The 15,447-nt window shown below is 43.5% G+C and overlaps 1 protein-coding gene across 11 annotated transcripts in view; it reads left to right on the forward strand.

Moving 5' to 3' along the window:
• Positions 1-15,447, forward strand: part of PAM (peptidylglycine alpha-amidating monooxygenase) — a 219,289-nt gene that overhangs the window by 156,813 nt on the left and 47,029 nt on the right. For all 11 annotated transcript variants that reach the window (XR_012158986.2, XM_073344599.2, XM_073344602.2 and 8 more), the window contains 2 exons: positions 4,197-4,387; positions 6,000-6,071. Coding sequence is in view for 10 of the 11 variants with exons in the window: in XM_073344599.2 (XP_073200700.1) it covers positions 4,197-4,387; positions 6,000-6,071 (263 nt within the window). In the remaining variant the exon portion in view is untranslated. The remainder of the gene's footprint in view (positions 1-4,196; positions 4,388-5,999; positions 6,072-15,447) is intronic.

Here is a 15,447-nt window from a genome sequence, read left to right on the forward strand (position 1 = left end):
GAAACAAAACATTAAACAAAACACCACAAATGATATAATACAAGAGATAAACTGGTGATGTCCAGTACAATCTCTTCTGTATATCTCTCTGTGAAAGGCTTTAACAGAGATGACACCATTGGGGGTGCTTTTCTCCTGGTAAATTAAGACCAAAGTATATTATTTCTCCAAAGTATAGTTAATTCAATTTTAATATCTTATTAGATACCTAAAACTGTTCGTGTAGGGGCAAGTGGATCCTGTTGCTTATTAATAAATAACCAGACAGTTTATATTAGGGGAAAGTACGCAGCCTTAACTAAACCCTATGAAACTGAAGAAAATATTTAAATTAGTTCCCTACAATAATCCATTTAAGGATCTGTTCTAAGACAGGGAAATTATGAATATTAGGAATCTTCAGTCCAGTTATGTCCCACTGTTTCTCTGTTTATCAGTGTTTAGGCCCAATTTCCTCTCCAGAATATAGTCTAACCACTTGTTGATTAACAGGAGAAAGCGTCTTTTAAGTTACAACAGCATTTTAATATTCCAGCAAAATCATTACAAAACCAGGGACGCAGGACCAGGGGGCCATGGCACTCCCACTTTTTGAAAGTGGATGGGCTTGCTGGTCCACTTTTTACCACAGACCCTGCCCCTGCCACTCCTTTTCCCATGAGTCCCCGCCCCCTGGCCAGGCCAGCTGCTGGAGCCCAGGGAGCTGTGGGGAGCTGCAGATTCTTCACCTGCTCTGGGCAGAGAGTCTGGAGGGCGAAGACATGGGCCGGGGGCTGCTCTCAGGTACCCCACACCCCGGGCAGGTGGGGGGCCCAGGTTTCCCGGCCCCACTCTGGCTTCTGACTTGGCCGGGGGTAGGGCCTCAGGGGGAAGAGGGGAAGGGGTGGGAGCAGAGGGGCCCTGGTCCCCTAGTTTTGGGAAGGCTCCACCACCCCTGTTTAAAACAAATCCCCTGTTAACTTCCTCTCACCAGTCCATGTTGAAGTCTTTGGGAGGTTTTCATTGGTTGGTTTCTTCTGGAGCCATGTGTGTGTGTCAGTTTGCTTGTGAAGTGCTATGTTTGAGCAGAGTAGTAGATAGTGTGTGAGAGGTGCTCATGTGTTTTTAAACCCTTCTTCTTTTCATGAAATTATAGGAAAGCATAACCTCCTTCGACTGGTTGCTGTCCCTCTCCCGTTGGCTTCATGCCTTCTAGTTTGGCTTAGATGACATTTCTAGCTCCCGAATAGGCCATCTGTTTAATGAATATGCAACATTTCTTTACTTGCCTCTGTTCTTCTTATGGCAAGAAAGACCCAGATTACTTTTAAAATTAATTTTAACTTTTTTTATTCGGTCCATTTTTTGAGATAGTTTCAATTTTATTAGCGTTTGAAAAAAAAAAAATTCTGTTTTCAAAAAGTCCAAACACTCCTGTTCTTTATACAAAAGAATTTAGTTCTCAACGCAGTCTTTTTAAATTAAATACCTCTTACAAAGTCTTCAGCTTAAATATTTAGAGTTGTTTCTTTGGAGGGATGATTCTTGTCTTTTGGAGTTGGTTGAGGGGTTTGTTTGTGCACTGCCAAGAATTAATTACCTATCACTATAAATATTCTATATGTAAATGGTTCTTTCTTTAGATTAGCAAGGTCACTAGATTCCATGTTGGTACACAGAGCATTTTACTATTTACACAGCAGTGACATTAAGAGCTTTGCATTTAGCTAACATATTTGCAGGTATGTATTTCACAAAGGTATCTGTCATTTCAACATTTAAGAAGAAAACAAAAGTTTCAAACATCTCCAACTTAACATGTTTTTCCTCTACAACTTTTAAGAACACAAGCCGATTTTCTTGCAAGAGGGTGGGCTTGGTAGAGCCCAGTTTACCTAGATTTGTTGCTCTGATAGCACACCCTACATTTCTTTTTACCGTTAGGCCTCTGCTTAAAATTGTAGTGTTTTATATGCTCTGTCCCCTCGAGGTTTGCTCATCCTTGGGAGATAGAAGCAGGAAGCTTCTAGAATGTCTTTGATCAGCTTTAACATTTTGTAACATAACTAGCTACACATATATTACTATAATCCCAAGCATCCTGGCTATAACAGTCTTCTAGCTACAGCTTAATATTCAGTAAAGGTGAAAATAAGTTTTAATGACTTAGAAAATATTAAGTTATAATAATTATATAAATCTCATTTTTGCATCAATATTGAGGTCTCTCCCACACAATATGTACCACAGCTCAAAACCTCAGTAACAAACTGAACTGCAACCCATATCTTCCCTCTAATCTTCATGCACATGTCAAGCAAATAAGTAAAGATGTGTAAGAAAACATCCTTGGGCTGTATTCATATGCGCCTATAGCAAAACTATCCTGCATGTTGTTGAATTTCTTAACTACATCAGTGTGCTACTTACTGGCCATATAATCTATGAATTCATTACAGCTGTACCTATCCACATTGCACAATAAGATCTGGAAATCCCTCTGATTATTGTGGCTCTGCAAGCCAAGTGATGGAATCAAAGCTTCTGCATGAGGCAGTGTGTTTAGGGTAGCCACTTGAATCTCTATATCAGTTCTTCCATTCATTAAAAGCTTTCATTCATGAAACTGAATATTTCATTCTGAATGTCTGAATTTAGGATTTCAGTATATTATCTAAAACTTACTATTCATAAATTATTTCCTTTATTTCCTAGATAATGTCAAGTATATTAAATTTTATTTCTTATAAATGTTTTGACAATATCAAGATGTGTCAAGTGAACCAGAGTCCATTTCTGAGTTGCACATCATTTTACTTAGGTTTTAAAGAGGAGGCAATTATACTGGCAGGTATCGGAGTTAGACAGTGAGGAAGTGAATGATTTTTAAAAGCTTAAGCAGAGCTTGCCAAGACAGAGGCTGATTTCCGTGGTCCCCAAGGGACACTACATTTCCAAAGCATGAAGAAATCAATTCACCTTTTGGAACGGTTTTTCTTGTCTCTCCCTCTCTGACTGGTGTTGTTGTTATTGCTATGGTACATAAATGCAGTGCTTGATGATGTCACTGGAAAAGTCAGCATTGACGTCTTTTGCAAACGGCTAATAGTCCGCCCCCGTACCTTTTTTTTGAGTGTAGTCTGTCTGGCTAATGGGGCAAACTAATTAAAAAATGTTTCTCAATGTAAGCCACCTTTTGTGAACCTTTCATTAAAAAGCCTGTCTATTGAATTGTCAGGAATACTGAAGAATGTATCTACCAACATGCAGCTATAAATAAAATATAGAGCAACCTGTGTGGCTTGAAGAAAAAAATCAGGCCTATGTAACAGTAGGTCATTTATTTAAGCCATGAAGTATTGTTTCTGAAAAACTTGCTCTTCATATTGAGTGGATTTCTCTTGAAGACAGAGTTATGTGGCAATACAAAATAGCCCACGTCTTCCTCAAGCCCATGAGGAACAGTTATTGTTGAATTGTATTTTGGATCATTCCTGCAACACAAGCTGCTTCCTCTCAGATGCTTGTGATTACGTTTTTTCTCGAGACTGCAGTACCACCTTACCAATCTGGGAGATGCTTATGGTGTTTTATTATGTAGCGAAACTGACTGTGGTGCTGCATTACTCCTCTCATTTCTGGCAATAAATGGAAGAATTAGATTGTGAAAAAGATAATCGCATTGAATGCTGGGTACTGAAATTAAATGTAAATTATTTGTAAAGATTTGTAAATAAGATATAACATCTAGGTTGAAAGACACTACAGCAAAGAATATTTAAGGAGTGAAATAGATGGTTGATACGTGGTTATCCCTTTCAACAAAACAAGCACATTGTTGATGGTAACATGCCAAGAGATGCAAGGGGGACTGGGAGAAGAAAATGGGAGAAGGGCAGTTTGAACACCCCACTAACTTAATGCCACTTCCTTTACATTCAAAACACAAACCATTCTCAAGGGTTTTCTTGGATGACTAAGGAATTTCTGCAGTCTGGTATTCCACAGTGTAAATGGAAAGAAGCTGCATGTATTGAAAAGCTGTGGTGTGTATTTTATTGGGAACTATTTTTCAAAAGAGCTTCAGTGCAACCTTTTTATCAATTGCTGGCAGACTAAAATAGATTTTTCTTCTTGCGTTTGGTAACATCTAAATGCACAGCTCACATTTTATTCTCTAACTCTTAAAAAATATATTCTATATTGTGTTGCTTTAGGGGCACAGCCAGCGACGAAATGTGCAATTTCTACATTATGTATTACATGGAGGCCAAACATGCTGTTTCATACATGACCTGTACACAGAATATAAACCCAGATATGTTCAGAAACATTCCACAGGAGGCAAATATTCCTATTCCAGTCAAGTCTGATATGATCATGATGACGCATGGACATCATCATGAAGGTAAAAAGAAAATTGTCTGAAATTGGTTTCACTCTTCGTTTGTTATATGAGAGACATGCTTAACTATGCAATTTGTATATAAGGATTATTTTTTAAGAATCTAGATATGTTCTTTTGAAATTTATGAAATGCATAGGTCTGAGATGCAGTTGTTAAATGCTGATTCATTGGTAGCAGTGATTTGTGGAAGTTTGCTTTATTAGTCTTTTATCCACTTCTTTGTTCAGGATTGCCAAGTTTCCTTCCTCCCTCCCATGGTCCAGCCATAGTTTTATCATTACATTACATGGCTTATGCAACTAAGGTGTGTCTCAGTCTTTCCAAAGTGTCACATCCTATATTGCCCATTAAGAAGTGTTTAGTACTGTAGTTTCCCTGTCCCGTTTGCTGTGTGGTCCAGTACATCACTTCAGTGATATTTTTAGCAAGTGCTGGTTGGCATGAGAGAGCCAAAAGGTTTTGCCACACACCTGAGCTCTCTCATACGTTGCTCGAGCTCTAGACTGTGTGTCAAGCATTCCTAAATGAGGATGTGTTGTCTGCTGGGTTAGAACATAGACTAGAAGCCGGATATCCTAGGTTCTGTTTCCAGCTACCAGTTCATTGTAGTCCTGATCTGAAATCAATTGAAATCAGTAAGAGTCTTCCGTAGAAAGTAGTTTTAAACTCTCTCTGACATTTTTTAAATTGATGTAATCAGGGGTGAAAGTAAGTCGAGTGATTTACTGATACGCTGGGGCCAGCTCTGGCCCCCAGAAGGGGCGGGGTTGAGGAGGTCAGAGCCAGTCCCAGCCCATCCTGTAAGGTAAGTGCACCCTCCTCCCCCGCAACGGGGTAGCAGGAGCAGCCCAGGGCTCCGGGGGCTATTTAAAGGGCCCAGGGCGGCAGAGGCAGCTGGAGCCCTGGCCCTTTAAATAGCCCCCGGAGCCTCCCCCTACCCTAGGGCTCTGGGGGCTGTTTAAAGGGCCCAGGGCTCCCCTGCTTCTACCGCCCCAGCCCTTTAAATAGCCCCCGGCTTCCTGGAGTAGCAGTGGCGGGGCTCCGACGGCTATTTAAAGGGCCTGGGCGATAGAAGCAGGGGAGCCCAGGGCCCTTTAAATAGCCTCCAGGGCCCTGCAGCCACTACCCCAGGGCTCCAGCAGTGGGGCTCTAGAGGCCATTTAAAGGGCCTGGGCTCCAGCCACTGCTGGGAGCCCCAGGCCCTTTAAATTGCCCCCTGGGGAAGCCGGGTTGCTGGGGCATACTAGCTTACTTTCACCTCTGGGCATAATGCCAATCTACCTCTTAAAGTTTTTGTGAAACTTAATGTTTGTAAAGCACTTCCGTCCTATGAGCTGAAAGTAATATATTATGTCATGTCTTTGGCTCTTCCTGCTTTAATTTTAGAATACTTAATTGTACTGGTCAGTTGTATGAAACATAATATATTATGTTTTAATAATCTACTACATGTATATCATTTACTGTACTACTACTTTGTCTGTTTTCCCTGAGCAACAGAAACATATAGAAAGTAAATGCTTGAGTTCGCTAAAAAAAAAAAATGTATAGGAAAATGTTAAATTCAGTCTATATACAAAGAGATTATTGGTATATTCTTAACCCTCTTTAGAAACCAAGAAAACAGATGATAGTTTTTCACTGAAGCAGCCAAAAAGAGAAGAGGAAGAGGTTTTGGATCAGGGTATGTATAATGAACTCTAACCATATTAAAAGAAAAAAAAAGGATTCATTAATTTAAATCACCAGTAAACCATATCCTGATTATATTATGAATTAATGTATTGTATCTTTTCTTTTATCATCTAAAATGTAATGCATTCTTTACAACTATGTTGCTGTGCTTTATATAATGAATAATTCAGAAGGAATTGGTCAATTACCAGTCTCCAGCCTTGCAGGTAAAATTCATTAGTGCAATTTAATCTCATTAGATTTCCCTGTTCCTGGTTTAATTTGCATAACACCATTCTAATTTATCTGTCTGTTCACGGTGCCATAGCATGGGATCACAGGAGTGGTGGTTGTCCTGCAGAACGATAATTCAATAACTATTCTATTATATTTTTATTTCTTTAATATGAAAATATATTTTAAATTAACAATCTGTGTGTGATCTATTATTAGAAAACCATTTGAACAAAATCAGGGAAATTAAGAATTAAATTGAATTAAGAGTGGCATAGCAATCCTACATTCCTAAGTGTGGAATAATATGAGAAGAAAACCTATATACATAAAGGGAGTACTATCTTGTGCTTTGTATTGATGCAATATGTAATGAGTTAAGTATAGTGTAACAGGGTTAATACTGAGCCTCTTTTTGCTATATTTATATTGACAAATTTAAAATGTATGTACCAGTGTATTGCATGTATGTGGATTGCAAAGCAGCTGCTATGTATCTTGTTCCTCTGTAATGCTTCTCAGAAGTTACTGCATCACATCGGACATTGAGAGGTATATTAAAATTTGGCAGTATTTCTGGTTCATTTGGACCAGATATAATACCAGTGCACCTGTTAAGAATATTGATTTGATATTACACTTTTCCCAAGGAGCCACTATGATGTCAGTGAAGTTTGATGCATTTTTACTTGAATTTAGCTGGTCTTTACAATTTGGAAGTGCACAGTAATACATAAGTGGAACTGGTGGATTATTGTAATGAGTTAAGAGTGTCCGTTACAGTTAATTTTATGTTAAAGGATGAAATTTTCAAAAGTGCACTCAGCATGAGCCGCACTCAGCATGAGCCCTACTCTGGTGCCATTGAAGACTATGGTAAAAGTTCCTTTGACTTCGGTGGGCACAGAGTTAGGCCATTGCTAAGAGCTTTTGAGTATCTCATCCAAAGTGGTAAATCTACCACATGCACAAAAACCACTTTTCAGAGTAACAGCCGTGTTAGTCTGTATTCACAAAAAGAAAAGGAGTACTTGTGGCACCTTAGAGACTAACCAATTTATTTGAGCATGAGCTTTTGTGAGCTGAGATGAAGCTTATGCTCAGATAAATTGGTTAGTCTCTAAGGTGCCACAAGTACTCTTTTTTTTTTTTTTGCAAAAACCACTTTGTAAAGTTAAATAATTTAAATCACTTAAAGTTACAAATAAATAAAAATTTGGAATTCAGAAAATCATAAGTTTTAGAGCATCTTAACTAAAAGTACTTTAAATTACTAAAGCCTGGTTTTACAACTGTGTATTTAAAACACATCTTAAAGTATGTCTACAGTGGAGTTGGCCTTGTAATTTGCAGCTTAAGGAAGTATCCTCACAATAAATCCAATCAAGCTTGCACGCTAAATATCAAAACATAGCCATAGTGGCATGAGCCACGAGATGGATTAGCCACCTGAGTGTGTACATAGGGCTTCAGATAGGATCATACTCGGGGCGGTTAGGCCATCCTGCCACTCGCACTGCTGCAGGTACACTTCTCTTTTTAATGTGCAAGCTCTGTCAGAGCTAGCACAGGTATTTCTACCAGAGCTGAAAATTACACTTCTAGCTCCAGAGTAGATGTACCATGAGTTATTCCAGATGTATATTTTTATAAAGTAATAAATTTAGGCTGATGGTTCTTATTTGATATTCCAGTCCAATACCAAATAAATCAGTAAATAAATCATTTTGTAAACACCGAACGAGATTTACTATGAGAAGCAACTTGTACCTTGATCGTGGCCACATTAGCAATGAGTACTATAATATTTAGGAAAGTTTTGTTTTCTATTTGTTTGAGAGCATTCAGTAATGTTCAAAACACATTTATTTTTCTTAAAGATGTGGTTTGAAACGCTTCCAGATGTTTTCAAAGAACAATATCTGCAATGCAGTCTTGTTTGCTGTGAGACAACTATTTGGTGTGCACATCTTCATCTAACTTGTTTCTATGGAAACTGGATCTCTGTTGTATTGTCTGTTTGAAGTTAGTTGTGTTTTAAGACATCAAAACCCTTGAAGAGTCTACATTAGGGTATTTTGTTTTGTATTCTTAAATGTTGATTGGGCCAGAGTCTCCTCTCATTCACACCAGTTTTACACCATTATAGCTTCATTGAGTTCAGTGGAGTAATTCCTTTTTACCTAGGTGCAATGAAGGGAAAATCAGACCCACTGATTTTGCTTCTTTTCTTTAAGATTTTTCCTCTTCCTAGCAGCTGTTGAGTATTAGTATAAATCATGTTTCTTTGTATTTATAAGCCACCGCTACAGTGGTACAATCACATAGAAATTATATCAAAATAGGCGCTAACAGAGGAGAGAGAATTCCACAGTCCTTTGCAAACCACGCAGTCAGAGATGTCTGTGGACACACAAGCACACCAACTGATGTTCACAAAAGACTGGCTCAGGCTAGTAAGCTATATGAAGAAACCAGGGAACTGAAGGTGGCCTATTAAATTGCATGCATTTCTGAGTGTTCTTTTTTTAATAAATTAGGCCCTTAAATTTGCTCAGAGAATAGTTCTTTAGTGATAACTTATCCTTAATTATCTTTATTGCTTATTGGAGAAGCATTTAAAAATACTGGCACATGTTTGAAATAGTTTTCTGATTTATTAATGTAAAGCTTTGCATTCTTTATGAATCTTTGTAACATACCAACTTTGCTTTCCCCTTTTTAATTCCAAGTATTTAGAGTATTTACCATAACTATCTCAAAAGAATGAGATATTAAATAATGTGCAAAAAATATTTGCAGCTCCAGGGTAGGTCAGCAGGACAAAGTAGGTAATAGCTGCTATTATATCAATGTATTAGTCTCAAAACACGATTTCCAAAGTCTCAAAATCCCCCACGTGAAAGTATCTTTCAGCCCAGAAAGTTTTTGTAAAATCATTACCTGTATTTTACCAGGTATTGAATACCACATTATCCACCCTGATTATTCATAGAATCATAGAATATCAGGGTTGGAAGGGACCTCAGGAGGTCATCTAGTCCAACCCCCTACTCAAAGCAGAACCAATCCCCAACTAAATTATAACTAAATCAATTTTGTTGAAATTTGGTTTGTCTGTGCAAATGATTGCACACGTCCATGATGTAAAATGTATTTTATTGTGAGTTCAGTGGTATGGCTGCAGCCTTTTGAGAGATGTGCCGCCTTATCCCAATAGAAGCCAGATGTTTTGTGAAGGTGAGAGGAGGTCAGGAAAGGGGGAGGGAGAGTTAAAGAAGCTATATTATGTGTTCTTTGAAGGGGATTGCACATTCTGCCCTTTCATGGTGGAGAAAAGGGTTCATATTGGTGGTTACCTGAGGAGAAAATGGTTAGCACAGTATCCGTGTTGCTTGACACAAAAATGACAAAGCAACAGTGGTACTTTAAAATTCTTCTTTAGACAATTGAAGCTTTTTTTATAAGTAACTTGATCTCAGAATCAGAATAATGAATATTTGTTTCTTTTGCAATACTGGAAGCATCTGGGGAAAAATAGAAATAAATTAAATTCTGCCATCCTTACTCATGATGAATAGTACCCTATTCAGTTTGTGAACCCATTGAAATAAATGTTGCTGAGCACAGAGAAAAACACTACTCACTGTGTAAGGATGGCAGAATTAGATCCTTTAAACGGAAAATGAAGATTTTTAACAGAGTTTAGCTTAATGAAACTGACTTCACTTCATTGATGTTTAGCACAATCATGCAGATACGTGGTGAGGGGTGGGTGGAAGGAATCTTTATTTTTTTATAAACATTATGTCTGCATATGCTTGATATTCTGATTTAGACACGCTCACAGACTTGAGTGCTTTCTGCTATTACTAAAGCAGAGCCAGTACTATACCTTTTGCCTATCATAGGGGAAAGTCAAAGTGAGTAATTGTTACTCAGAATTTTTTTTTTGTCTGTCTAGAGTAACTTGGACAAATTGGATACAACATATATAGTACTGAGAACACTATTATCTGTTCATACCGGTCACCATAGTGTCTATTAGGCATCTCTTCTCCCCTTGTGGAAAAAGGCCTTAATGTGTTTCATTCCATTTGTTCAAAACCGTCCCTGCTGTAGTCTTTGTGGCACAGTATAATCAATCTTTCTGCTCAAAGGTTAACACAAACTGCTGTATTCCCAAGACACAGAGGATATGACAAAAATATAATTTGTAGAGGGAAAACACTATATGAGCTCTGGTAGTGAAAGGTCTTCAAACACCTTCTGTGAAACAGAATAATTTAACAAGTGGTTTTATGCTAACTAAAATGAATTACTATTGACATATTAACAAAAAGAAGGGAACTGGAATGCACAGTAGCTGTAATCATTTTCACTAAAAGAATAAAAGGAATATAGGCATGTTATATAATGTCATGTCAGCTAATTTATGTTCTCTTACAAGATTCTCTAATGTAGTAGCTGGCATGTTGTGAATACTCCAATGATTACATAATTGTCAAAATCATTTTAATAGCATTAATTTTTCTTTATAAGTATCTTTAACTAGTATTTGATTAGATGCTTATACGTATTTTCACATAATAAAAATATAGGAATGACCATACTGGGTCAGACCCATGGTCCAGCTAACCCAGTATCCTGTCTTCTGACAGTGCCAAGAGCCAGATACTTCAGAAGGAATTAACAGAACAGACCAATTTGAGTGATTCATCCCCTGTCGTCCAGTTCCAGGTTTTGGCAGTCAGAGGTTTAGGGACACCCGAACATGGGGGGGTGTCCCTGACCATCTTTGCTAATAGCCATTGATGGCTGTATCCTTCATACCCTCTACTTCTTTTGTGTACGTAGTTATATTTTTGGCCTTCACAGCATTTCCTGGCAATGTGTTCCACAGGTTGACTGTGCAGTGTGCGAAGGCGTACTTCCTTAGTTGGCCTTGCAAGGCGTACTTCCTTAGTTTGATTTTAATCCTGCTGCCTATTAATTTCATTGCGTGACTCCTGGTTCTTGTGTTATGCAAAGGAATAAATAACAATTCCCTATTCACTTTCTAGTCACCATTCATGATTTTATAGACCTCTTTCATATCCCCTTTTAGTCATCTCTTTTCAAAGCTGAACAGTCCCAGTCTTTAATCTCTCCTCAGATGGAAGCTGTTCCATATCCTTACCATTTTTATTGCCCTTCTATGTACTTTTTCCAATTCTAATGTATCTTTGTTGAGATGGGGCAACCAGAACTGCACACAGTATTCAAGGTGCAGGGGTACTATGGATTTATATAGTGGCATTATAAACCTATTTAGAATCTATTTCTTCTTCTTCGAGTGCTTGTTCACGTCCATTCCACATTAGGTGTGCGTGCACTGCATGCACGAGCTTCAGAAACTTTTTCCCTTAGTGGGTCCCGGCGGGCCCCCTGAGTGGCACCACTGTGCCCCACATATATACCCCTACCAGCCCAACCCCCTCCAGTTCCTTCTTACCGTCTGTGCGCTCTCTCCCTCTCTCTCCCCCCTAGAAGAGCAGTCCCTTAGCCTTAGAGTAGCTGTTATCAGTTTGTTTACCTATAGATTGTGAACACTTAAGTGATTAGGTGCTTGGAGGCCTCCAGCACTGGCCACAGGGCTTGCTGCAGGCCCACTGCTTCAAGGCTTGCGCCATGTGCCGCAAACCTATGCCAGTTAGTGACCCCCACGACTCGTGTCTACGTTGCCTGGGGGATGGACATCAAACTGAAAGGTGTAGGATTTGCAAGGCGTTCAAGCCAAGGGACAAGGAAAGAAAGAGACTTTCGCCTAAAGCAACTGTTGATGGAGGCCGCATTGCAGGCGCCGGGTCCGGAGCACCCAATGCCGGCTCAGGCTTCCTCGATGTGTAGTGCCCCAGAGCCGTCAGGAGACCTAGCACCAGAGAAGCACTGTAAACTGTCGGCCCTGGAGTGCCAGACTTGGCCCTGGCACCGATCGTCCTTCCCGGTGCGGCCCCTGGCGCAGCCTAAAGGAAGGTGTGGTCGTTCCCCGCACAGGAGGCTGGTGCCTCCCAAGGCACCGAGCACTGACAAGAGCGGGAAGGCCGTGGTACAGGCGGTCCTGGTGGCACAAGCCCCACTGAGCCCAGACCTAAGTGAGCTCAGTGCGGACGATGGGCTCGAGGGCATAAAGGATCAGCCCTCTACGCCTGGCACCTTTGAGGGCGCAAAGGACCTCATCGAGCTGTCAGCGGTGAGCCCCCTCCCGTATGGGGAGAACCCTCCGGCACCCATGCCTTGGGCGCCATCGAGGGGTAAGCCGCAATGGTGTGTCGCTCGAAGACACCGTCCCGGCACCACTCCTGGAGTTGGTCCCGGTCAAGCGCTGACTCTGCAGACTCGCACTTGCCAGTGGCCCAGAAGGAGGTTGCGGCACTGGCAGCAGGTCGATGCAAAGAAGCGCCAGGAAGGGCACATTGCTCTCCAGCACCGCCCAGAGACTGGCACCGGGAGGAGTTGAGACAGCCCTCGCCAGAGGTCTCCCACAGATGGTCCCGGTCCAGGGAATGCCGGCGCCAGTCCCGATCTCAGTCCCAGTCACTGTCTCGGGGGTTCCGGTACTGCTCCCAGTCCTGCTCAGCCAGGAGGCGCTCATTCTCCCACCGGCACAGATCATTGGCACCGCCATGGCCTTCGCAATCGGCATCACCGCAGTCCGGTGCCGGCTCCGGCCGCTATAGCTACCCACATCGGGGCCCGGACAGCAGGGACCCTCAGGGGAGCTGGCAATGTCAATGGGGGCCGCCAGGCCATTGGCCCTTCTGGACCCCTTGGGCCTATCAGGAGCACCAAGGGGCTCCGTCCAGGGCAAGTTACTCGGTGCAGCAGTCCCGGTCCCCAAACCTATGCCAGACGGTGCCAGAGGCAACCGTATCCAGGCCTCCAGCATCCCCCCAGTTTATATAGGAGAGTCTGGGAACGAGCCCGGTGCCGTCTCATGGACTCCCACCCCGGCCTGAGCCAGGGGCCCGTGCCACAGGAGATGGGGAGCAGGAGGACCAACCAGAGGGGGTCGAGCAGCAGCTAACCTCCTCGTCTTCCCTCGATGAGGCGGTGGTGGGTACAGAGGTATCCAGCCCTCGGCCAATAGACCATGGAGCCCACCAGGAACTGCAGCGCAGAGTTGCCCAAATTTGGGGTTGCAGGCCAAGGAGATGGTTGAGCAGGAGGACCCCATGGTGAACATTTTGAACCCCGAAGGGCCATCCAGAATAGCGCTCCCGCTCATTAAGACCATTCAGTCTAACTATAAGACTGTATGGCACACCCCAGCGCTCCAATGGCTAAAGGAGTGGAGCATAAATACTTTGCCCCATCTAAGGGCTATGAGTTCCTATTCTGCCACCCGAGTCCATGCTCCCTAGTGGTTTCGGCGGTGAACAAAAGGGAGCGCCATGGACACCAGGCCCCGGCCCCTAAGGCCAAGGAGGCGAAACGCCTGGACCTTTTTGGTAGAAAGGTGTACTCATCTGGGGGCCTTCAGTTGAGGATTGCTAAGCAGCAGGCCATCCTCAACAGGCACAGTTTCAACTCTTGGACGATGGTGGAGAAGCTTAAGGACAAGGTTCCCAACAGGAGTTCACGGCCCTGGTGGACGAGGGCAAGGCAGTAGCCAAGACCTCTCTCCAGGCCTCCTTGGATTCGGCAGACGCGGCGGCTAGAACAGTCGCGTCAGGGGTGGTCATGAGGCGCTCGGCATGGCTCCAGGAGTCAGGCCTGCCCCTCGAGGTCCAGAATACACTCCAGGACCTCCCCTTCAAAGGGCCCGGGCTCTTCTGGGATCAGACAGATGCGAGGCTGCATAGTGTCAAGGACTCGCGGGCTACGCTCAAGTCGCTGGGTATGCACACCCCGGCGACCCAGAGGAAGCCCTTTAAGCCTCAGCCTCCCCCTCAACGCCAGTACCAGCCTGGCCATAGGCATGAGCCTTACCGTAGGCGAGGCAGGGATAACTGGCGACGGCGCAACAACAATAATAACAATAATGCACCGGGCCAGAACCAAGGCCAGCACAAACCCCAGCCGGGCACTAAGCCAGGCTTTTGAAGGTGCACTCGAGGACAGTATACCAGACCAGTCACCGGATCCGTCCCTTTGTTTCCTGAGCTGCCTGTCCCGTTTCTCCCGTGCGTGGTCCAGATTATGTCGGACCGTTGGGTCTTACACACGGTGCGGAATGGGTACTCGCTGCAGTTCGCCCCCCTCCCACCCCCCTTCCCCGTCCCTCTTCAGGGACCCTTCTTATGAGCATCTCCTAGAGGAGGAAGTTCGCTCGCTGCTACGAGCGGGGGCGGTAGAGGCGGTGCCTCGTGGGCCTAAAGGGAAAAGGGTTCTACTCCTGCTACTTCCTCATTCCCAAGGCCAAAGGGGGCCTTCGCCCAATCCAAGACCTGCGCGGGCTCAACAAATTCTTGGTCAAGGCCCGGTTCCGCATAGTCTCTCTGGGCACCATCATCCCTTCCCTAGATCTGGGGGACTGGTACGCTGCCCTCGACATGAAGGACGCGTACTTTCATATCGCCATTTTCCCATCACATCGGCGGTTCCTACGATTCACCGTGGGCCAAGAACATTGTCAGGTTCTCCCGTTTGGTCTAGCCACAGCCCTAAGGGTGTTCACGAAGTGCATGGCGGTGGTGGCAACCTTCTTATGGAGGTAGAGAATCCGGGTGTACCCATACCTCGACGACCGGCTCCTGGTGGGCCGATCCAAGGCGGAGGTGCGGGGCCATGTAGAGATGGCCCTGAGATTGTTCCACGAGCTGGGGCTCCTGGTCAACAACACCAAGTCCAGTCTCGTACCCACGCAGAGAGTGGAATTCATAGGGGCGGTCCTGGACGCGGTGCAGGCCAGGTCAAGCCTTCCAGTATCCTGATTCCGGGCTATCCAACAAGCAGTGGCCTCCCTGCGCCAGTTTCCAACACCAGCCAGGTGTTGCCTGCGGCTGCTGGGCCACATGGCAGCATGCACGCACGTGGTCAGGCATGCCTGACTGAGACTCAGGACTCTGCAGGCATGGCTTGCTCAGGTGTACCGTGCAGGCAGGGACTCTCTGGACTTGGTAGTGACAGCCCCAAGGGAGGTGCTGGACACCCTGCTGTGGTGGCAGTCC

The sequence above is a fragment of the Lepidochelys kempii genome, chromosome 5, assembly GCF_965140285.1.
Source record: "Lepidochelys kempii isolate rLepKem1 chromosome 5, rLepKem1.hap1, whole genome shotgun sequence".
NCBI classification, from domain to species: Eukaryota; Metazoa; Chordata; order Testudines; family Cheloniidae; genus Lepidochelys; species Lepidochelys kempii.